This window comes from Macrosteles quadrilineatus, unplaced genomic scaffold (genome assembly GCF_028750875.1).
Source record: "Macrosteles quadrilineatus isolate MER2022 unplaced genomic scaffold, UCM_ALF_1.0 Scaffold_3__2_contigs__length_128488019, whole genome shotgun sequence".
Classification (NCBI taxonomy): Eukaryota; Metazoa; Arthropoda; class Insecta; order Hemiptera; family Cicadellidae; genus Macrosteles; species Macrosteles quadrilineatus.
The window spans coordinates 18,626,935-18,652,964 of NW_026542596.1; the positions used below are offsets into that span (position 1 = coordinate 18,626,935).

General features: G+C 34.6%; 2 protein-coding genes across 2 annotated transcripts in view; one reads left to right on the plus strand and one right to left on the minus strand.

Annotated features, from left to right (window-relative positions):
* Window positions 1–10,760, plus strand: part of LOC128990507 (phospholipase D1-like) — a 47,668-nt gene extending 36,908 nt beyond the window's left edge. Inside the window, exons 18-24 of the mRNA XM_054412882.1 lie at window positions 393–598; window positions 2,198–2,323; window positions 6,168–6,276; window positions 7,444–7,575; window positions 8,432–8,641; window positions 9,461–9,583; window positions 9,913–10,760. Of these exons, the coding sequence (XP_054268857.1) occupies window positions 393–598; window positions 2,198–2,323; window positions 6,168–6,276; window positions 7,444–7,575; window positions 8,432–8,641; window positions 9,461–9,583; window positions 9,913–10,014 (1,008 nt within the window). The 3' untranslated portion in view covers window positions 10,015–10,760. The remainder of the gene's footprint in view (window positions 1–392; window positions 599–2,197; window positions 2,324–6,167; window positions 6,277–7,443; window positions 7,576–8,431; window positions 8,642–9,460; window positions 9,584–9,912) is intronic.
* Window positions 10,761–14,242: 3,482 nt separating this feature from the next.
* On the minus strand, window positions 14,243–24,233 carry LOC128990656 (39S ribosomal protein L33, mitochondrial-like). Its single transcript, XM_054413152.1, has 3 exons — window positions 24,086–24,233; window positions 17,686–17,789; window positions 14,243–14,422 (listed from the first exon to the last, which is right to left on the minus strand). The coding sequence occupies exons 1-3, from the start codon at window positions 24,127–24,129 to the stop codon at window positions 14,310–14,312; spliced, it is 261 nt and encodes an 86-aa protein (XP_054269127.1). The 5' UTR covers window positions 24,130–24,233; the 3' UTR covers window positions 14,243–14,309.
* Between the last annotated feature and the right edge of the window lie 1,797 nt (window positions 24,234–26,030).

The window sequence follows — 26,030 nt, forward strand, 5'->3', positions numbered from 1 at the left end:
TTCAGGTTACGCAAGGACATATATTTACCATTGTCATCCAATCCAGTTGAAAACCAATCAGCTGATTTCACTAGATGCAAATCTGACAGTAGTTCTACAGTTCTAGACTCAAAAAGTAAATCTTTTCGTGAACTTCATCAGATTAATGTTTACTTGTACCATTTAACTGTTATTATGTTTTTGTGTTAATACATCGATGTACTTCTTTGTTTTTAAAGTGACTCTTCATTGAAAGACAATTTCTTTGTAGGAACGTCTACCTCTTACCTTGTGTATTAAATAAACTTAAAATTTAATATTTTATTTCATGAACTAATGTATTTAAGTTATGTTAAAAACCAAATTGTGTGCTTTAAAAAAAGTACCTCATTAAGCTATACTGTGACTGACAGATTGTCAGGTCTGTCAGTCACTGGTCGGCAGGGTTCATGGACCAGGAGACATGGGAGGGCAGCATCCACGAGGCCTACGTAGACATCATCAGCAAGGCCAAGCGCTACGTATACATTGAGAACCAGTTCTTCATCACTCTAGCTTCGCTCCAAGTGAGAAACCAGATAGGTGATGCGTTGTTCAAACGGATTCTGCGTGCTCATAGGTAAAATACTTTGAATGAGTTAGGGTAGAAAGAAAATATTCATGTGCTCTAGGATGAGATTATTTTATATGACGACATACCAAGGTTATTTTAAGATGAAGGACGAGTGTTGAGTGGATTAAATGATAGTTTTATTATTGATTAAGTTCAGATGGTTCAGTCGCCAGGACTATGTGTTAAAACCCCTATAATCAAGAATAGCTAACTCAGTTTCAAACCATACAAAATTACAGTCTCATCTCATAATCAAACTGTAAATCTTCAAGGCAAGCACTGTATAAACTCGGCTAAAAGTCTTGTCAATTAGGGTGGCGTGTAGAAAGGGAGAAAACTTCTCTCACCACTCTTATATTCTGAATATGTTTAGATGAGATCTATTTGCAATTTTCAAGACGATTGCAAAATAAATGGTATCAGCAATCTGATACATACTTTCTCCCATTAGCTTGTCAACAACCTTAATCATGGGTAAGTGATGAGCGTAGCTATGATATTTAATAGTAAAAATCACAAAAGTTGCATTAACTTTGGCTCCGCGACTTTTACAGAAATGGTTGCACTATTTTGTTTAGAATTATAAGGACAAGTATTGACAAATTTCAATAAAAATTGGATTTTTTCAAAAAATCCATTTTATGTTTTTTATGGAAAAATAACATAAGTTACAATAACTTTGAACCATAGTTTTTACAGAAATGGGAGGTTGCACTATGTTGTTTAGAATTATAAGGATTATCACATAGCCTACTAATTTCAATCAAAACTTTTTTTATAAAATAAGATTTTTTCTTATTTTAAGTGTTATAAGACGTATCTTTCATTTACTTTCCGTAAATTTAATAACACGTACAATGCTGATCAAGAAGTTATTTAGGGAAAATGACTTAATTTACAATAACTTTTGAGCCGTAATTTTTACAGAAATGGGAGGAATACCACTTTGTTCAGAATTTCTGCAACACATTAAATTTTTATCAAAATCGTTCAGGTCATTTTTGAGAAAATCCGTTTTTTTCTGTTATTTTATGGGGAAATCAACATTAAAAATAAAAATTTAAAACCTGGTGATACTATGGATTAGCACCTACATACCAAATTTCATCAAAATCGGACCATAGGTGTAGCTGTAGCTCTGTACACATCCACACATACAGACGCACTCACACACACACACACACACAGACCTCACTTCAAAAACCACTTTTTTGGGTCCAGGTTGACCCAAAACTGATATATATCTCAGAACTGAAACTCGAAAATGTCGATAAAAACAATACTTTCTCCATATACTATGGTATAAGGGGAGAAATTAAAGCAACTTTGGGGGAGAAAGGTTCTAAATTAATTGCATTCTGCTTACCACTCTAAATGGTTTGATCAATACCCACCTGTTAATGAGCTCCAAGTTGATTGTCTAAAACTTCCAGGTTGAACTACTACCCCTCTACTATTTCCAAGAAGTCGCTTGGGCAAAATATCAAATTAATTGTGAACTTTTTTGTGTGCTGTTAAATGCCTGGGATTCTTTACTTTGGTAAGTTAATTGCATATATATCTATTCATTCTTGCTTGATTTGAATCATGACACTGGTTTTGCAGAGAGAAGACTCAGTTCCGAGTGTTTGTCGTGATGCCGCTGCTGCCAGGCTTTGAGGGAGAGGTTGGCAGTCCGTCAGGCTCGGCTCTTCATGCCATTACTCATTGGAACTATGCATCCATCAACCGGTAAGTCTACAAAATAATTTAATTAATTCTTACCCGCACAGTCAACAAATAAGTAAGCAGGGCTTAATTTCAGCCGGAGCACACCGGAGCGCAGCTCCGGTACTTCTCAGGACACTGGAGCGAAGCTCCTGTTATCTGGATTGATAATTTATTTTTGAATCGATCTTAATTAGCTGTAAATAGTATTTTTATTTTTCAATTGTTGACTTATGGTTTTCAATTCTTTGTAAAAATCGTGTCAAATACCGAATCTTTACTTCAGGGCAAAGTATTCAAAGTTTATTATACAACGGGGAACGGTGTTCCTACTTGTAAGCCAGTCTGCCGACAGTGCCGTCTGCCGACCAGGTGCCGACTGCCACTGACTGAGTCTGTGTTCGTTCAGATTGATGATCTCAGTCCACTGACTGCGTGCTGCGTGATTGGATTGGATTGGATTGGAACAGTGGAGTGGATGTGTAATATAGGCCTATGTCAAATTTAACTCTCAGAAGAAATAAACAAAATAACAAAAACTGCATGAGAAATACAACGACAGTTTTCATAATAAAAAACTGCATGGAATGGCATTTTACAACCCAGTTAGCGGGATTATTGTTTTGGTCGTGTGGATACACTGCATACTATACTAAGTGCTTCTGCTTAGTTGCTGGCAAACTTCTTTAATTTTTACACCTGTTATATTACTATTTTGTATATAATATAATGCTGTATATGTGCATTCTTAACCATGCTCAAATGTGTTTAAAATGCACCAATTCAAGTGCAATTTTTACAAAAATCTTCCGGGGGAGGACCCCCGGACCCCCCTCTTTCCATGGGGGGTATTCCATACCCCCCAGACCCCCCGGTAAGTCATGGCTCCGGTACTTCTCAAATTAGAAATTAAGCCCTGTAAGTAAGGGAATCATATCCCATATTTATGGCCAAGATGGGAAGTATTTTGATTTCAATGTGTTGTACTTCATTCAAAGGACTGGCTTTGGGTACTGAGGTGCCGTAGACATCCTGTCTATTTGGACAAGCTAAAGCGTTTTTACTTGAAGAGGACATAGTTAAATAAGTCTCTAATGTAGTATCGTACACTACTGGTATGGTTTTAGCAAATTTCCCTATAGGGAAGTAGCTATTACCCACTGTAGGTCAGTTTTTGTCCCCAGAGGTCAAAAACACCACTAGTTCAAATTTATAAATACATATAATATAGATAAAAAATATAAAAAATACATGATTAAAAATAAAAGCTAAGTACCCTTTTTATTAAAACTCTTGTTATTGAACGACTAGTTTCAACATATATATATATATATATATACAGGGTGTTCATTTGAAAACTTTCCATATCTGTTGTGTGCAAAGGTAAGGCTTTTAACACTTGTTTGTTCTCATTTACCCCTAATTTGGACACGCCAAATCCAATAACATTATTTTCAATTTTGAAAAATGCCCCAAAAGGGCCCAATTTGGGGGGTAGGGGTGCTTTTTGAGAAATTTTCAAATGTAAACATGGGTTGTGTGATACATAAATTTAAAGGTCTAATCACCCCGATCATTTTGGTGCAAAAAAAGTTTAATTATCTTTAACCGTATTTACAGGGTGGGTCAAAACGTTTTAAAAAAGGACTTAGAAGTTAAGTACCGTATTACCCTAACTACTGAACGGAACAGCGCCAAATTTCTTTCCAAGCTTATTCTTGAGCTACCCTTTAAGATAACTTGTAGTAAGGGCATTTTCCAAGTTATTTTATAATTTTAAAAAAATCCCAAATTTTAAGAATAAAAGAAAGCTGAAAACTCAAAATTCTTAAATAGCAAGGTATAACAAATTTCATACCACGTGAAAGGTCCTTTTTTAACAAACATTTTACGTATTTAAGTTTTCTTTCTATCTCTTACCGTTTAAAAATTGCAGTAGAAAAACATAATTTACTATGGTAAAATTGTAACTAGTTTTCTAATAAAACACATTGCACTTTGTTCAACGATGTAGTAGGATTCATAACAAATTGATCGACTACTTTTACGTGTGTCAGAATTCATCTTGGACCCCTCATCCTGTTCTTTTCTCATTGGTAACTGAGCCAGTTTCAGAAAACTTCCTAACTAAATCATTTACAGCCATATGACTTACCTGGAGGTCTTACCTGGATATCTATTGTTAAACACTTTGCAGTTATCCTGGAACACTTTTGTTATGACCAATAAGTAAAATAAAGTCTATTTTCTTAAGTTTACACCATATTTGATTAGGTACGACAGGAAATGGTACTTTTGAAATTAATACTACCATTGACTAGTCAATGGTACTACAGAAAGCGGCCCACACTTGGGTTTTTCTCATCAGCTATAAAACTTGTTTTTCACAAAGTAAAACGTAATGACTTGTTTGCCTATCTGCCTAAAAATAATTATGAATTGTTTCCTTCAGTTATTGCACCATTTAATGTGTCTATTGACGAATTTTGGCTGTTTTATTAGAAAACTAGTTACAATTTTACCATAGAAAATTATGTTTTTCTACTGCAATTTTTAAACGGTAAGAGATAGAAAGAAAACTTAAATACGTAAAATGTTTGTTAAAAAAGGACCTTTCACGTGGTATGAAATTTGTTATACCTTGCTATTTAAGAATTTTGAGTTTTCAGCTTTCTTTTATTCTTAAAATTTGGGATTTTTTAAAATTAGAAAATAACTTGGAAAATGCCCTTACTACAAGTTATCTTAAAGAGTAGCTCAAGAATAAGCTTGGAAAGAAATTTGGCGCTGTTCCGTTCAGTATTTAGGGTAATACGGTACTTAACTTCAAAGTCCTTTTTTAAAACGTTTTGACCCACCCTGTAAATACAGTTAAAGACAATTAAACTTTTTTTGCACCAAAATGATCGGGGTGATTAGACCTTTAAATTGATGTATCACACAACCCATGTTTACATTTGAAAATTTCTCAAAAAGCACCCCTACCTCCCAAATTGGGCCCTTTTGGGGCATTTTTCAAAATTGAAAATAATGTTATTGGATTTGGCATGTCCAAATTAGGGGTAAATGAGAACAAACAAGTGTTAAAAGCCTTACCTTTGCACACAACAGATATGGAAAGTTTTCAAATGAACACCCTGTATATATATATATACAGGGTGAGTTTTAAATGAGTTCCCCCCTACTTTTTTCTACATTTCTTAAGATATCAACTCCGGACCACGTCAGATTATTGTAGAGTAGTAAGTACTTCATTTTGACTGTGTATAAATGTTTGGCCGCCATCTTGGATCCGCCATATTGGATACAAAGTTTTTTTTTCAAATGTAAAGGTAGGCTTGTGACCCATTGTTTCAAACTAGATTTTTAAGCTGAATACGTTGTTGCAATCCGTTTAAAAAAATCTTTATCCATTCTAAAGTTATGAGCACTTTTTATGACTTAATTTTTAGCCCATTTTAACATTGGGCATTTACAAATGAAGACCATAATATCAAAATAGTGCTAGATAAAGATAAGTATACACCACCATTCATTATCGTCCTTTATTTACTTGGTTATGACCGATGTATTTTATCGGCCGCCATCTTGGATCCGCCATTTTGAAATGTTATTAATTATTTTAAATATGAAGATGGTGTTGTGACCCATCATTTTGAACTAGTACTTTTTTATGCTGAACTGGAAATTTTATGCTGGACAAATGGAAATTGGCTTGCTGCAGCGGAGGTATTTTTTTCTTTTACAGTTTTTACACTAAGATAGTTGATGCTTTGCAATGAGTTTCATCTTTAAAAGCTATTAAAGGCTATTTAAGCCTAAAAAAATACAATCAGTATGAGGGCCTTACTCAAAATCTGTTATACAGAGGGAAAGATTCTTTGATGGTTCGTCTGAAAGAAGCCGGAGTCCCTGATCCTTCAGAATTCATCACTTTTCACGGACTTAGGACACATTCTGAACTTAATGGAGAATTGGTATGTGTGCACACAGTTAAGTTATGATAAGTTCTATAAAATTAGTTAACAGAAGTTGTGGTTTTAAAACCATTCATTCCCAGGTCTGGGCATCAACGCCTCTTTACCTTTTACTATCTTTCCCTAGTTCATTTTCCTTCACCATCTGCCATCCCACTCATCTCTTCTCCACACCACTCTTCACCTCCTTCCATCTTCTTGGCATTCATCCTCCTTTATCACTATCAACTATATTTTTCTTCAAATTCTCTCTTCTCACATGTCAAAATAATCTTACTCTTTCTATCTAACCTCTTTTTTAAAAATGGAATTTTGAAAATAAAGAATAAGCTCTTTGTGTTATATAAATAATAATACAATATTATTGACGGAGTGAAATTTGAAAACCAAATAACAATATGCAGAATAATTTGCTGAATTCTAATAATAGACTCAAAGCAATTCCAACTATGTACACTTGAAAAAGTAAGATCTTTCTTGTTAGGCTTCTAGTTTAGTTTATGGTTGACAGAATTCAATGTGATAAGGCTGCCACACTCTAGCCCAACCCTTGAAGTAACTTGTAAATTAGTGATGTGCGTAAAGGACTGGAAAAGATCGATGTTTGGTATCAATACGTGGGAGCATATTGATATGCCCGTATCGGTACACCTATAACCAATATCGTATTGAATATCAAATTGTTTATTTATTAATATAAATCTAATTTTTAAGGTAAGTAGCCCTTCCTCCCTCAAATGTAGTAGTGGGAATTCGATATTTTACTCTTACCGTCCTCAAAAACACCGATAAAACATGTATTTTCAGTTATGTTTTGCAAATAACCTCAACACTGGGGCCATAATTATTGGAGGTGGCACCCTCATTATCCATATTATACTATTAAATGTGTAAGTAGGCCTACCCACCACCACTATGTACTTTTTCTGTACAGCATAACCAGTACGATACGATATCTTCCGATACGGGTGAACAGAGATACACGAAGGTTCTGTTACGATACATTGACTCGTATCGCACATTACTACTTGTAAAACAATCCTGAGCTAGAGCTAGAGCATAGCATTCTAGGATGTGAAAGTGGGGAAAATCAATGTGAATGCTAGAATGCCTCATAAACCAAGATTATTGTTCCCTTAGTTATACATCTTTAAATTGATTTGACAGGTGACTGAGTTGATATACGTTCACTCAAAACTGTTGATCGCAGACGACACAACAGCCATCTGTGGTTCTGCCAACATCAACGACAGAAGCCTGTTGGGTAGCCGGGACTCTGAAGTGGCAGTTGTAATACAGGTAAAGGGCAAATGATGATTACATATTTGTCTTAGGGGATATTCAGTTTTGACGTTTTTGTTTAGATGAGTGCTGCAAATAGATAGATAAACTATTTGTTACATTTATTCAGATCAGAACTCAAGGCACAGCAGAATTGCAGGTGTTCTAGAACTTAGCTTTGCATAACTAATTTCTTCCATTGTAACTATTTTTAAGAAAATAACTAAACAAATAATACTGATGCTACGTATTTTTTTCTATGTAGGCTACCCTGATTTATCACTGTTCTCTTAGGAAAAAGGGGGATGGAAGTGAAAAAGGGGAAAGGGGTCTTACCCAGTGTTTTGTTTGGTACCTTTTATCTTATCTCAATTTATAGTAACTAGTGATACTAATAGACCTATTATACGAAACAATGGTTCTAGTAAAAATAAAGATTCAAAAATTCTTGTAACAAATAAACTAAGCATATTACAGATAATTCTTTCTTGCAATTTCTTGATATTTATCTAAATTGACTTGTAGACACCTGGAATTAAGGATATCCAGTAGATTTCTAACAAAGATGGTCTGAAGTAAGACCTAAAAAAATGTCAAATTTTGAAATAACTGAAGACTTATTTATAATAGAACTTAGATTTTTTTAAATAAATTATGTCCAATACTTGGTTTTTTACTAAGAGAACAATTCAGATTCTGGCTTTGTTGCTATTCAGTAACACATTGATTTTAGCTGTAATCGTGTCAGGTTTTTTTTTATTATTTTTTACAAAATACTTAAACAGAAGACTTTGTTGTTCCCATAGTCTAAATGTTCTAATACGTTCATAATTAATTCATTTGGTTTACTAATGGTTTGATGTGTTCCTCACAGGATGAAGAGTTTGAGGAGGTGACGATGGGTGAGGAGACTGTGAAGGTGGGTTTCTACTGCGGAGAGCTTCGACAGAGACTGTTCAAGGAACATCTTGGACTGTTGTCTCCAGGCAGCAGCTCTGTGGACCTCAGTGACCCAGTGTCTCCTCAGTTCTACCATGACGTTTGGAGAACCACAGCCAAGACTAATACGGAGATATTCGAGAAGGTGAGGAGTTGGAACTACAAATTGTCTACCAAGACACAATAATTATTTTACTGGGGGTATTGCAGAAGTCATCTGATAATCTAGGAGGTCACTTAATCACTGGTTAACTGGAGGGTTTACTAATTTTACTAGAGGGGCCACATAAGTAACAGATTTTACTAGGATGTCTCATAAGTCAATTTTTACTGTAGAGGTACTTGAAGCTATCTATTTTAACAATTTCATGTAAATTAAATATGTACTTTAAAACAGTTAATTTTATTTTTATCCTTCAAAACGGGAAGAAAATAATGAAAATCGTATACATTTTTCTCTTAACTATTTATGAAGTCCAAACAAAATTTTTAAACAGTTAATTTGATTTTTATCCTTCAAAATGGGAAGAAAATGAAAATCGTAAACATTTTTTTACTAACTATTAATGAAGTCCAAACAAAAAGAAATTTTCACTCCCATTACTTGGAGATCAACTCATGAATTCTTTCTGAAATTCAATAACTGTCCCTAACAGATAAACTACACATTATTCAGGAACATTTAATGGCATAAGGTCAATTGAATGTTTTATTCATGTCGCTGGTAGACACCCTTACCTGATGTTCTAGGTTTAATTGTTACACCAAGATGTGGTTTGCAGCAAGAACTGACAAATTAAGTTTCTTAAATTGACTCTAGAATTGTTTGGAGCTATTTGTATTTAGTTTGTTTAAGCATTAATATTGTTAGTACAATGAGTAAGGATGTTAAGTCTAAGGTATGGAGTGATATAATTTGGTTTTATCCTTGACTACCCAGCGTGACGGATTCTCTTTGTTTTAGGTATTTAACTGCATCCCCAGTGATGAGGTGACCAACTTTCAAACACTACGCCTCTACCAAGACAAAATGCCTCTGCACTGCACTGATCCTTCGTTTGCTGAGAAACTCATGCAAGATATCAAGGTATTGACACTGGCAGGTGCTGCTTATGAAGAACAATACTGCTTTCTAAGCTTGTTTTGATGTAAAACTTATTTAAAGTAAGCTCTGTTCCTTTGATTCTCCATGAATGAGGTTATCAACATTCTTTATCAACCATGGTTATCAACAATGCTTTTATTAACAAGACAGAAGATTTGACAATGGGACTGATGGCCCCGAAATTATAGTCATCATAAAAAAGACGACTAGGATTGAAGAGGTAAAAAAGGTATTTAACCTATTATTAGTACTCTTTATCAATCCAGGAGGCAAAACATGGATAAATTATCAACATTCATTGATTGTTTCAGGGCCATCTTGTTATGTTGCCGTTGAACTTTCTTCGAGACGAGATCCTCACTCCGAACCCCAGCTCGGTCAATGGTATGATGCCTACCACCCTTTGGACCTAGATAGACTTGCTGTACGTCACAAGGAAACTACATTATTATTGCAGTTGAAAATGACAGTACATCGTCTTAAGAAAGCAAAATATTGAAAGTTACCACTTAGCACGGCAGCTTTTTGAAGCTTTTATAATAGAAATGGGCCAATTCAGATTCTTTATACTTGTGACTTATTATTCAATACTTAATCTCCAGAATATTAGTTGTTACCTATTTTATTGGCTTTAGTTTTTTACTACAATTTACCATTATTTGTCTCCTGTGACCATAGTGGAATTGCCGTCCACTCCTACACAATCAGGGTTTATTTTGCAGATTATAGTGCAAGATTCTATCCTAAAATAAACCCAAATATTCAAATCCTGAAAAAAAATCATAAATAGAATTGTCCCCCAAATAAGGTTTTGACCATCTAAAGGCGGCTCCAGACATGCACCATTCGCCAAGCACCAAACAGCAACTCGCCAAATTTCGAATAGTGTGGATAGGGGTTTGTCTATTTGGCAAGCAGCAAACATTCGTGCTCTTGTTTTCCCGTTTATTGTCAGTATTTTCGCACACATCAAAGTGAACAAATACTTTTGCTATTCTCAAAACAAACAGTTGCTCGCAAAACAACACATGTGTGTAGTTTCTTCTCGTTAATCGGCGAATAGCAAGACAACTAGATCTCCGAAAGTCAAATATTTTGTCCTTTGAGAATGGTGCATGTCTGGAGCTGGCTTGGTTATGGACTAATTAGGGAAAAATATACCAGCTATAGTTCGGCCGCTTAGAAAGCGACCTCCTCCAACATTGGTTTAGCATTAGCGCGCAGGTCGTTTTCTAAGCGGCCGAACTATATCTAAAAATTTAAAAGTGGTTCTGTTAATAAAAATATTCGAGTCAAATAACAATTCAAATTAACACTCGGTAACATTGTTAATATCTGACAATCTTAGAATCGGCCCATCACAACTTTTAAGTCTTAATTTTTCTAGAAGCCAATGATAAAAAAATCTGCTCAATATCTTGAGAAACTTTGTAAGATAAAGGTATATGGTAGTTGTTGTTTTTAGTTTTTATTTTGATTATTTTTAAAAATATTTTTCTACAAAACTAGAAGAAACTGTGTGTAAAACAAGTAAGAGTGAAAATGTTTCTATGTTGAATTTGTGATTTAGTTTTGTATGAAATTTTAAAATCTTAAGTAATTGAGTGTAAACTAAATGTTTTTATATGTTTCTATTGCAGCTTTTAAATGTGAATTTTTGTTTTGTTTTGAAATATGTACCTGGTTTTAAATTAAGGTTTACTTTAGTATTTCACTTAAGATATAATTCTTAAATCCAAATACACAAAAAGGAGATAATTCATGGAAAAAACTAAAATGTCTATTCGATCCACGTATATTTTGATCAATGTCTATAAGTACAAACTAGAATTATAACATTTCCATTAGGATTATTAATTATGTAGGTACTTTGGTGTAAATTAAGACATTTTCATTCTACCCATGATAGTTTTCATTGTGCTTTTTTATCCACTCAATAAAATAAAATAGAGCCTCGATTACCTAGAGTACCTAATAAAGAAAAGGCTGATAGCCTTAATAAATCAAATCTCAATTGAATCCTTGATTCTACAACATGTTGTGTTACCTCTATGAATTGAAAGGTTGACAAAGATAAATCAAAGCTATTGGATCCTTTGAGATACTACCGGTACCTCTAAAATTTGACGGTTTTATATAAGTTTTTCACTTTTCAGTAAAAGTTTTGGTTACCTTAATAAAATCAAAGTTGTACAGTAGTGGATAAAATTCTGTAGTATGTATAACTGATGCTATCTTGACACAACTAAAAAAAATGTAATAGTCAAATCATCAAAAAATAACTGGAACTGGTGGATGATTGACTGATGTTATTAGCCAATAAATAGTTTGTTAACGTCCTGATCTCTAAAAGAATATTTTTGTCTCTAACTTGTCCATTTAAAGATGAGTTTCATTTATAATTCCAAAAATGAACATTTTTAATTCTAACTTTTGTGTTTTGGAATGTATTTGAATTTGCTTGATTTTGAATTTGTCGTTAGCCTTAGGATTATATACATATCAAGATTCCGCTGTAACTGGAAAAATATTGGCAACACTTCCTTTAGTCTGTAAAAAAATTTAAGCGGTTTGAGGGGAAGTTCCCCCGCCACTTTATTTCTTAATTATGCTGCAGCTTTTAGAAGTTTTGGCAAACCTCAGCTGTTGAGCAATTGTTTTAAATGCGTGATCAATTGGAGGGACATATTTCTTCCCTTAAAACCACCTTAATATTGTGAATGGAGAATAGTTAAAAATGTAATGGCGAGTGTGAGATATTTTTGAAAACCAAATTATAACATCTGAACACTTCTCGCAGAAAAGAAATCTGCTTACTTAAGTAAGCTATTGGCACTAAGTCTCTGATTGTCAATACTCACAACTATATGTAGCATTATAGAAATGCCAAAACTTAATTTTTCAAGCAGTATTAAGTAGTATAATCTTCTATGATCAAACATTTTACCACTATGTAAGTACTTCTGTAAATATTATTCTAGATGTGAAAATATTACATTGTATTCAAGGCTCATAGATACAAAGTGCCTTTATAAGAATATTATACTATTTTTAGTATATGGAAAACAGCTACCCTGTCTTATTGTATATGCAAATTTTCTGATGTTTTATTAAGTAAGTATGGTATGGTGCATGATATAGATGTTTATGATCTGTGACTTATTTCTACCCAACGAAGAGCTCCAGAACTATGTTTGTTATACAGTTTTATTTTTTTTATGTTCACCAATCATATTAGAAATTATATCAGATTTCTTTTTTAATGATCTGTGTATACCAAGCAATTTATTTTTGACTCTGAATCAAATTTAAGCTTGTGATAGAATAGTGCATAGAATTTTCTTGTTACCCTCCATATCATGTTGTATTATTGACAAAAGAATATGTATTACACCCTTAAAGGTAAGAAATGAAAATAGGTTTTATAAAATGAGTGTCACATTTTATACATCTTTTTTTGTTGTCCGGTTTGATCTTAGACCTAATGTATTGCTATTTTCTTTGCAGAATTCCATTTTTATTGAAACTCTTGTTGCCTTATTCCACCTGGCCTATATGGCTTATTGGTTGCCTATTTTTGTAATGGTTGAGACTGTTGAGAGTTGAGTCAATCGTTAACACTCAACTCAACCAACAACAGGATTTGGTATTTTTGAAATCCTACAGTTGAGAAGTGAGTTAGTGATCCCTAGTTTAGTGACTCGTTTGGAAATTAGTGGCAACACCGCACAAAATACAGATGACATCAATTCTGGATGGATCCTTTTCTCAGCTAATCTGAATCTCAACTTAATCTGCCATATTTCGAGAAACTAAGGTAAATTGTCAGCTCCGTAGAGATTGTCAGATTGAGGTTATGTCTTACTCTTAGTGATTGCCAAAGTACCTTGTTTAAGTATTAGAAATAAAATTAACTAAGGAGGCTTGTTTCAGGCTATACATCATTATAGGTATACCCGTATGATAAATTATTTGCTTTCTTTGTCTCTATTTAAGAACAAACCACCTTAATTTAAGTTCCTTCATCGTTTTGTTTCTGGTTATTTATAAATATGTTTGATGTTTAAGCTAAAGCTATATTTGCCAACCAAAAAATATAATTTGATTCATTTTCAAGTTCTTACTTCAATTTAAGATGTATTTCACCAATTATAGTCATATAATCCTATATATTTTGGTCTAAGAACCTTCAGTGAAATACCGGCTTTCATTTAAGCAATTAGTTATTTGAATCTGACGAGTTTCAAGCAAACACAAGGTGAACAACCAACATACAAATTATTGATGGGATAGTGACTATTTTAATGTATACTGTCCAAACTTGGTCTCAGAGATGACCGAGTGGTTTAACTGGCAAAAATACTGGCCATCCATTTCTAGGATGGTATATGAACATCTTTGACATTCTCTAAGTTGGATTGTAGTTTGCCTCAGGGATGGATAGTTTTAACAATCTGAAACATCAGCCAGTATTTTTGCCGGTTAAACAACGCAGTCATCTTTTTAAGACCTGAGATTCAACAACCTTTTTTTGACCGAGAGCCTCTCAAATATGTTAAGCAAAAAAGTCTAGAAATGAAGGACTTGTAATGAAAAATAAATTTAAAGTCGTATCACTGGAAATGTAAAAAATAACAATGCTACACCAGTACTATAAATTTATATTTACAACAATGACTTTTTATCTACACACATTCCCATTGACATGTTATTGTATTTGAAATCGAGAGATGGGTCTTGGGTTAGGGTAGTCGTATGGCTTGTATTTTGGTTTCATACTTTTAATTTTTCCAGCCTCTTTGTAAACTGAATCTTGTTGTACTGAAACAATAAAATATGATCTTGAAAATTTCACAAGTTATAAAATATTTTCATACTTAGGTTACAAAAACAAACAAAAATTACTTTAGGCTACCTTTCCTAATTATAGGTAGAAATCAATTTAAATTTACTTCAATATCAGACACAAAAGTAACATAACCTAGAGTTTACACTTGCAACTATATTTATTCAATACTGCTGAAATCTATAATTAATTGAAATGTGCTGCAACCTGTAAGCAACAGAAAGCTGCAGGGAAGCTTATAAATCACTAAAAATCATGACTGTGATATCACTATACATCCTTTCAGTGATTAACTATACTGTACTGAACAGAGTAAGCTTACAAGAGGAAAAGATTCTCACTCTCACAACACTCGATGAGCTACAGACTACCCTCTCCCAGCTCAATACAACTCATTACAGCAGGAAGCCTACCTACATGGCACAAAAGGTCGTCAATAGCCTGCCCAACCACTTAATCAATCTTAAGAAATCAAGACCTGAAGAGGAAACTCAAAGACTGGCTAATGGATCTACCATTCTACTCACTAAAGTAATTTTATTTTTTGATTGAAATTGTTAAGCAAGATGAAAATTCAAATTATTATTTTATTTTATTTATTTTACATACCAACGGACAACTCCATTTTTACATTAATACAACACAACAAGATGGAAACAATATTCATAACAATAATATAGCATTCGCTCTGGCCTTATTACAATCTATCTAATTACAATCTATGTATATGACACTAACTTACCTAGATTTCATTTCTTTCTTAACACGTTCGCTACTGCAATAGTACGAAATTTTTCATTCACGTGGACCAGCGACGCACATATGTGTCGGCCGGGTTCCACCCATAGACTGCCGTCGCATATATGCATCGGCTAGTCACATTAAAATAGACTGCCATCGCATATTTGCGTCGGGATTCTAATGTTATTAAAATGCTTATATCTTTGTAACGGTCTATTTGAAGGCACTGAATTCCAAGCAGATGTCTGGTCTACAGAGATGTCTGACGCACAACTGCGTTGCTTGGTCTGTGGATATGATGATTGGTGACGTCATATGATAGTTGGAAAAACTGGTCTTTACTTTTCTGCATCACTGTATGTATTTATGCAGTATGTATGCTGCATTATCCTATGTAGCTTTTATATTTGTTCAGTTATAAACAACCGTTCGGTTATAAACTTGATCAATCTGTTTTTAGCGAATTTCCCTATAGGGAAGTAGCTATTACCGTAGGTCTCATGGTAAGACCTAAGCCCAGGACCGATTTACTTTTTCATTTTGATGTCCCCAGAGGCCAAAAACACCATTCGTTCAAATTTTTATATATCTATATATAGATATATATATATATATATATATATATATGTGTCCATCCGCACGATAACTTGAGTAATTTTTGTCTGATTTTGATAAAATTTGGTTTGAAGGTGTAAGGCGGGATAAACTTGAATGAGTTCGCGAACCAGCATGATCGGACTATGGGAACGGGGGTTTATGGGGGGTTTTATGGGGTAAAAATAGGTTTTTCCCATTTTTGACCCTAAAAACACAAAATTTCACAATTTATTTTTAAACCATTTTGTAGAGCTTAAAAAAACAAATAATTTAGTATATTGAAGCGTTATTATGCGCCTAATTGCTACGGAGTAAAATTCAAAAAATTGTAATTTTAAAATTCCCATGTTATTCTTATGGAGAATAAGTCAACTGTTGTAGTTTGCTTGTTTATGAACATATTTTGATCGATTTTGAAAAATACTTTTATTTCTTACTAAACTATTATCATTTTATAAAAAAAATCTTGTTACCCTCCCTGTTGCAGCAAACCTAAGTACTCGTTAAACGTATTCTATTTAAATAGGAAATGAATGTGCTATTTTTATGGAGGCATTTTAGTGTAAATCTAATCAGGTTAATGGAAATTCGCTTAGTCTGCAGGTTTGCTGCGGCGGGGGTATTTATTTTACTTACTTTCACCTCAAAACACAAAAAATGAACTGTCGCATATGTGCGACACTTGGTCTATTTATGATAATTTTCACTATTGTCTTCGCTGTAGACCGGGCGTCGCAAATATGCGACATTACAAAAGGTTATTAATAATACAAAAAAACAAGAATACATTATTTACAAACACGATTGTAGCGTGTTACAATGTAAATGATCACTGTTTTACAGGTTTTCGCCCGTGGTCTGTGTGTACTGTTATCCAAGTGACAGCCGGTCTGTGTGTTAGATTCAAACGTATGCCTCGGTCTCAGTAGCGAACGTGTTAAAGATATCTCAATAAAGAAAATTGATTGATAACTACTATGTTTAAGTTGACAAAAGTGGTAAGACAGTTTGGTCTGACCAAATTGATTCATTGAAATGGTGAGCGATGTGCTGTTGCAGTCTGTAACAATTTACCTTGGCCTAAAATACTCTTATCGTGGATTCCCTAAGGATGAGATGAATACCCCAAAAAATGAATACTGTAAACTAAACGTGTAACTAAAAATCCTAATTTGGTAACAGATAAAATAACTAGGTTCAAAACACATCTTGTTATTCGTTTCATGTCATTCATCTGGCATTGTTGTGTCATTCATCTCAGCTCACCTTGCAACCTCACTGGACATATCACTCACCAGTTGACCCAGTTGACATAAAATTAAAAACAAAAATCTAGAAATATAAATTACTTAATTGCTTTGAACGTACACAAAAAACAAACAACATCAAGTGGTAGCTATGTGTATTAAAAAAAGCACCGTCTAAGTCACCCAACAACAATCAACCAAACACACCGGTTTTGACATTGTGGCCATGGTATGATGTGACGGCGTACGTGCTTCTTTGGTAACTTTCTTTAGTAGCCTTGGTCTAAGCAGTGTCTCTCCATCTGGGAGATTGAGGGTTTAAATACTGAGAGGCCCACAACAAAACAAATGTTGGTGTTCGGATGGAATGATGGATGTTTGACTCTTCGTGAGTTGTACGTCAAAACATTGGATTGTTGTACAGTACGGTACTACTTTTCTTATTAGCACAGTGCTGCGTGTGTGCATATCCTCTGAAATCTTGTTTCTTAATTACTTTGACTCTTGTGTTCATAAAAAGAGGGGAATATTATAAAAAAATGAATCAGATTTTTTTAAATTCACGAAGCTCAAAGGGTTAGAAGAAAAAAAATATATCATAGGCCTAATTATATTGTAAGTTTTATAGGCTAAAACTAGTTTAGGATACTTACTTCTTGGATCAAATCTTATATACTCTAGTTTATCTCCAAGCCTCTCTCGAACAGCGAACGTTTTATGGCCGCTTACTAAGCTCACCATTTCCACCATTATGTGCCTGAAAATGTGTAGTTTTTAGGTTTTTAATATGGAAGAAAAAACTCCTCTTTTTTAGAGCCAATTAGTCCAGGAGCTGAGGGGGTTTGAGCATGCATGAAAGTAGTACGCAATGTTATTGCTGATTATTGTAATATGGACTGTGGTGATCAAAATTACGTATGTCGCCTATTTCAAAAGTGGTCGATAAGGTGGGGGGGAGGGGGCAGACATGGCGGTTTGCGCTATGCGTTAAAACGCTGATAGTTCGAAAACGGTAAAAGATAGAACATCGGTTAAAACGTCGTTGGAATTCTAAAAATGTGGACAACAATAATGGTTATTGGGTCCGAGGTCGTATCTCTATAAATAAACAAGTTATTGTATAAAATATGTAAAAATGGACTTTTCGTGTAGTTTTTTAACCGAAAGTAGAATTAATTTGTGAGTGTTGCAAAGAAGTAATATCAAATATCTTTGCTGATAGTTGTAATATGGACTGTGGTGATAAAAAATACGCATGTCGCCTACTTTTCAGGTGGTCGAGAACTTGGGGGGAGGGGGGCAAAGATGGCGGAACGCGCTATGCATCGAGACGACTGTAGCTCGAGAACGGTACGAGATAGGACATCGGTTAAAACGTAGTTTTAATGAAAAAAATATTACCAGTAGAAAAGGTCATTGGGTAAAAAGTTGTATCTTAACTAATAAACAAGTTATAACAACAATAAGTTTAACAAAATCTACATCGTACAGCTATTTTTTTCGAAAATCGTATGGATTGTTGATAAATAATAGTGTAATTCCTTAATTATTTCGGCTATATATTAACTAGATGCATTTTCTTATAAGAAAAAAATATATTATTACGAATACATTTGGTTTAAAATGTAAAACACGGCCTCCAAACTACATATAATACTTGGGGTTTCGCCGCAATCAAATGCATAATACAGACTACCACTACAAATCCAATTTTAATTATTATAAAGTTGTAGGTTATTATAATATGATTATGTAACAGATTCTTATTCAGTTATGCCAGTTATTCAGTTCTTATAGTTGTGCCGATATCAGCAGCACTGCGCAGCAATAATTATGACGCAATCTATCGGACGAACCCCAAGGCGTTTGGAGGCCGTGTTTTACATTTTAAACCAAATGTATTCGTAATAATATATTTTTTTCTTATAAGAAAATGCATCTGGTTAATATTTAGCCGAGTAATTAAGGAATTACACTATTATTTATCAACAATCCATACGATTTTCGAAAAAAATAGCTGTACGATGTAGATTTTGTTAAACTTATTATTGTTATAACTTTTTTATTAGTTAAGATACAACTTTTTACCCAATGACCTTTTCTATTGGTAATGTTTTTTTGATTAAAACTACGTTTTAACCGATGTCCTATCTCGTACCGTTCTCGAGCTACAGTCGTCTCGATGCATAGCGCGTTCCGCCATCTTTGCCCCCCTCCCCCCAAGTTCTTGACCACCTGAAAAGTAGGCGACATGCATATTTTTTATCACCACAGTCCATATTACAACTATCAGCAAAGATATTTGATATTACTTCTTTGCAACACTCACAAATTAATTCTACTTTCGGTTAAAAAACTACACGAAAAGTCCATTTTTACATATTTTATACAATAACTTGTTTATTTATAGAGATACGACCTCGGACCCAATAACCATTATTGTTGTCCACATTTTTAGAATTCCAACGACGTTTTAACCGATGTTCTATCTTTTACCGTTTTCGAACTATCAGCGTTTTAACGCATAGCGCAAACCGCCATGTTTGCCCCCTCCCCCCCACCTTATCGACCACTTTTGAAATAGGCGACATACGTAATTTTGATCACCACAGTCCATATTACAATAATCAGCAATAACATTGCGTACTACTTTCATGCATGCTCAAACCCCCTCAGCTCCTGGACTAAATGAATTGTATTTGCTCGTAACAGAAAATATTTTTGAAATGATTTGTTTGGCTAATATGTACAGGAGTCTGTTTACAATCAAAATTGCACACATAATGTAGACGTGTTCCTTTTTTTATATTAATTTCTGACGATCCGATTTATTTAGTCCTAGCAAGGGATTCACTCCCAAAGTGTCAAAACGAGAGCGAGCCTAATATAGGCCTGATTGTAATCATTGCATACTGAAGTTTAATTAAAAGTTATTTGTAAATATGCTAAAAATAATTTACCTTTAATTTCCATGAAAGTATTATACAACACACTTTTATTACTACTCCACAAAAAAAATATACCCTTGGAAATATAAATGTGTATGTTAGCTATGTAAGTAAAAGTTCGACTCATTTAATATTTGAATGATGGATTACGTTTTTACTTTACTATTTGATGGATTTCGTTTTTACTTAACTATTTGATGGATTACGTTTTTACTTTACTATGCGTGTAATTTTATTAAGAATCAAAAGTAAACACAATATAATGAGTCTTATCCTTGTTATAGCCTACTGCAGATGCGCGTGCAACTCGTAAAATGCCTATTTTCATTTTATTATTCAAATCAATGTTGGCGTGGAGGGGGGAGGGTGGCGCAACTACCTCTTTTGTCCACAGCGCATCACACACTAACCGCAGGCCTGAATCCAGTTCCGGAACTTATCTTTCAAAGTTTACAAAAACACTGCAGCTGTTTGTGTGGAGCTACTTTCAAATCGGTTCCTCACAGTTGTGAGCACATCTCTACAGTATCTCAACTGAGGAGTGTGGTGTTACAAGCAAAAATTTGGCTCTCTTCTCATGGATGGACTTGAAAAATACAAGTTGACTGGGAAGGATTTTTGGAAGCACCATTAAATGAACTGAGCACTGAGCCCGATGCATTGTAAACTAACTGATATCATCACTGTAAGAGGAGGCTCCTCTCTAATAGAAAACAAGTTGCCTTGATCAGGCAATAACAAAGTAAAAATCATTTCATTTAGAATAGAATAGAATAGAAACGTCTTTTATTTGAAGCGGTTTTCAGTACATAAATACACTGCTTTTCTAAACAACTCAAGTCAGGTACAAAGTCTGCAATACAATAAATAAAAGAGAAAAAATAATTTAACTAAAACTAATACAACTAGCCTATAGTGTCTAAGTTATATGGTCACGAGATAAAGAATACTTTTACGCACACGACAGTATCAAGGTATTATCCACGAATGAATTTTGGTCATACAAAAGGCGCTTAAAATGACAAACTGATCTATGTGTGTGAAAGTGTCCTTTATCTCGTGACCATATAAGTTAGGTATTACACTGCGCGGCCGTATTCTTCCGCAATAGGGCCATCAATAGAATTTGGCGTGCGCAAATTGTCATGTTGTATGACCCTTTGGAATGACCAAAATTCGTTCCTTATTATATGACCTTGATACTGTCATGTGTGTAAAAGTGTCCTTTATCTCGTGTCCATATAGGCCTCAGTATTACGCTTTGCAGCCGTATTTTTCCGGAAAACGACCATCAATCGATTTTAACGTGAGTGGTTTTTCATTTTAATAACTTAAGCCGCGTTTACACCGGAGTTTGAAACACGAGTTGCAAACACCTCTAAAAACGCGCATTTTTAGACAAAACATTTTGCTGTTGCAAACAGTTTTTCAGTGTTTGCAAAAGAAATTTTTGTTTCCACTTGAAGTCGGTAATGATCAAAGGAAGTTGCAAACTCTTTGTTTGCAACACTAGTTTCTGTCACTATGAGCCGTTGAAACACGAAACAGAAACATTTCTCCGCCATCCCCTACGCTGCCACCTCCACTTTCACTCACGTGATCACTAGCACCACCCTGTGTCTCGACTCAGTGTTATTAACCCTGTCTGGACTGCTACGCTGCTACTAGCTACCTCGTGTTTGTTGTGACTTGTCTCGTGTCGTGCGAGTTGTGAGTGATGGAAAATCTACTTATTGAGATGGAATGGAGAGATGACAATATTATTAAGTTAATTAGTTTGTACAGAGAACAGCAAGTGCTGTGGAATGAAAGTATTTCTGACTATAAAAACAAAAACAAGAAAAACTATGCGTGGAATGACATTTCACCGGAAATGAACTTAAGCAAGGCAGACGTCCAAAATAAAATGAGGAACCTCATAATTCAATTTAACAGATAATCTAAAAAGGGCAAATAACATCCTCGACCCTTGACATCCTCGGAAGGACTGATCCGAGGAACCAGACCGAGGCGAGTCATAATCAAGGTCGAAAGTATTTCAAACATTTTCATAAAACATGGAAACAAAACCATGAAATAAAAATTGCAAACTTTTATTTGAAACTACTGTTTGCAACTGCTGTTTGCAACTTTTTGTTTGAAACTCCGGTGTAAACGCGGCTTTACCTTAGGCCTAATAATAACCTCTTTTCCATTACCAAAATTTGTTTCTGGTATATTTGACCTTGATAAACTTACTGTTGTGTGTGAAAGTGTCCTTTAAGGCTTAGCATGGTAAATTTTGACTTCCAGTTCCAAGTTCCAGGTAAATTAAGTAGTATCTAGGCTTAAACAAACTTAGCATATTTTGTATTCACCGCTAAGAGCATCAACATCAACAAGTCTACCTTATATATAAAGGCTACTGTTTACAGTCTTCGCAATCCTGATTAATTGAGCACTACGGCCGTTTCGGAGATAACTCCATCGTCGGGTGCGTAGTCATCATACACTAAACTGAACTAGGCCTATTTACATATTTACATTTTTTACGAGGTTTCTTCATTTTCATTGCGTCAAAGTTTAATAAATAGTACATGCAACACAAGACACGGACACGACACGAAAACATTGAGGCACGTGCACGGCTAAAAACTGACGACCGACTGATCGAACTTTATCACTGCAAAGGTTGGGTGGACGACTGGAATAACTGATAACACTTGTACCAACATAGCTGCTCAAATTATACCTTGTCACAGATGTATATTCTTTTGCCTGGTAGTTGAGTTTTGGAGGTTTAAAAGTTCAGACTAGCTTTTTTTGGAAGCCGCGGCCCTTGATTTAATTACTCTTTAAGCCCCAACTCTCTGATATGAGGCCTTTCATAAACAATCATACTCAGTAGCAAGTTTTCTGGAATTGGTTTTTTGTGCAAAGGATTTTCCACATGTTATACATGTGTAACAGTTCTCTTTTGTATGGAGCTTTATATGTCGAATCAAACTATTTTCACATAATCTTGAAGTCTACCTTAGTTAGGCCTATCTGTTAAGACAGAAAGAGCAAATCTTTAGGCCAAAATCAAGCCCATATAAACTTAGACCTAGAAATAAGTTAATGTTTAAGTAAGTTTAACAAGAATAATTAAAAGACCGACATTATTAATACATGGTGTTTTTAAAAGAATGTCGGGATTTAAAATTGTAATTGCTTGGATACTATTGACGCCAGTCGCCAGTACGATGTTTACGGCGCAACAGAAGACATTGAAGACATTCACCTGGCCGGCTAAAAACAAGTAATGACATCGTCAAAGAAATGTGACAATTCTGCACCAGAAGCTCCAAAAAATCGATTGCCCGACAAGTCCTCAGTTGAACATACCTAAATCAACACTTTATGATGTTATCTGTAAAAGATACTTAGGTAGGCCTAGCCTAGTCTTTAAAGATTCAGTTAAGACATCACATAAACCCGCCTATCGCCCTGAACGTACATACTTAGCCAGTTTTACACTCATATAAGATTGATGAAAATCTGAATTTTATTAAATTCACAGAGGATATGCGTCCGGTAACCGGATGTGGATTTGGCGTCCTGCAGTGACGTCACCAGGTTGTGGGGGCTACCGTCTACAACGATACAATGTATAGCCATCGGTGCTCGTGGTGAAGTGGATAGAATGCTCAGCTGATATGCAAGAGGTCCCGGGTTCGATTCCCATCGGTACCTAACTTAAACTTTTCGTCAAAGATTTTGCTTTAAATGCCATTTCTTCTTAACTGTGCATCTTTTGTTAGGATTTTTTGCATTTATAATTTTATTTTATGAACAGAATTTTTTTCATGAACGATTTTTTCGTTATCAGCAAGTTTGGTTGGTTAGGTTAGGTTATGACAGTAACTGCCGGACGCCTAATCCACGTCCGGTTACCGGACGCGTATCCTCTGCGTATTAAATTGTTCCGAATTGTATCTAGCCTAAGAATGAGAAAAAACTGTTTGTTTTTTTTCCTTCAATTTGACGTTTAAATCATTTAATTATCTTGACTAGTCCCCGAGCAACGACCGTTTAAAATCCCGGCATTCTTTTATAAACACCCTGTATAGACAGTAAAACTTACTTGGCTTTGGCTTTTTTTGCAAGTAGTGCTAGAGTTAAAAACATTGTTGAAAACAGAGTAGCCTATCCTTTCTTAATTATTTACACTTAACCAAAGAAAACTAGCTAAAGCAAAGCTCAAGCTGACAATGAATGACTAATGACATTGACGACCTACGATTGACAATCACACACAATCACAAACAAAACATTAAAAACAAACAACCAAGATGAACATTTTTTTATCTTGTTTGCTCGACAGCATACTTATATTGTATGCAGCCTCGCTGTGCACTACAGTAATTTATTTGACGATTCTGCGATTTTCATTAGTATTTGGAAAATTTTTGTCAGTATTTTTTAGGGTTTTGTTTTAGTTTGGTGGCTTATTTAATTTTGGTTTTTGTTTTTTGTTGTGTCCTGTTAATAGATGGGATTTAGTAGGTTCTTAGGCCTTGATGGGATAGTTGGGAGAAGGGTTTGGGTTGAGTCTTTTCGCTTGAGGGCTGTCAAGGTATTCCGAAAAGGAGGCCCATGGAATATGGATGAAGAACCCAAGGATTGCAATGAATGTGAGTTTTTGGTTTTGTTTTTGGTCTAAATTTTTCTCTTTATGTATATGAAAATCTATGATTTCTTGATATATTATGGTTAGTTTTGAGAATTTCTTGCAGATAGTTGGAGCTGTTACATTTCTGTATTATCTTCTGTGTTGATTTAAAAAATCTATTCCTGGCGGATTCATGTGCCGGAGATTCTATAATCAGGTGTTCTACTGTAAGCCCATTGTGCAGCTAAGCAAGGTGAGCTAAGGCAGAGTGGCGTAAAATACTTTTGACAAAATGCAAATAGTAGAATAGGTACTCGGTTTGAGTATCATAGAGGCAGTTCCATAAATTTCTAAGCTGTAGGCAAATCCATATCTGGTAAATGAGCACGCGTGACAGGAAAAAGTGCACATTTTTTTCTCCTAAGCCATCACATCAACTTTAACTTTGGGCTATTCTAATGGTAAGAAGCAATGTGTAATAATAGGCCTACTCGGTATAAGATCATTGAGGCAGTCCCATCAATTATGAAGCTGTCGGCAAATCTACAGGGTGAGTTTAAAATGAGTTCCCCCCCCCCTACTTTTTTTCTACATTTCCTAAGATATCATCTCCGGACTACATCAGATCATTGTAGAGTGGTAAGTACTTCATTTTGACTAGGTATACATTTTTGGTCGCCATCTTGGATCCGCCATATTAGATACGTTTTTTTTTCAAATGTAAAGGTAGGGTTGTGACCCATTATTTTAAACTAGAATTTTACGCTGATTACAATGCCGCAATTAGTTTTTAAAAATCTTGATCCGTTCTAGTTATGAGGACTTTTTACAATAACTTTATTTTTAGCCCATTTTAACATTGTGCATTTACAAACTAAGACCATAATCTCAAAATAGTGCTAGATAACGATAAGTATACACCATCATTCATTGTCGACCTATTTTCACTTGGTTATGACAGATGTAATTTTTTCGGCCGCCATCTTGGATCATCCATTTTGATATGAGATGAATTAATTTAAATATGAAGGTGGTGTTGTGACCCATCATTTCGAGCTACTTTTTCATGTTGAACTTAATGCCGCAATCCGTTTTTCATTTGCATCTTTGGTTTTTAAAATATTGAAAAAGAGAATATTAATATTTCACCAAGAAAGCTTGATAACCAAAAACGGATTGCGGCATTGAGTTCAATATAAAAAAGTAGTTCAAAATGATAGGTCACAACACCGCCTTCATATTTAAATTAATTTATCACATTTCAAAACGGCGTATCCAAGATGGATTTGAGTTGAGGTAAGAATATGCAATGTGAGCTATCATCATGCCAAATTTCAGCCCAATCCGTCCAGTAGTTAATGCGTGATTGAACTTCAAACAAACAAATACACAAACTTTCACATTTATAATATTAGTA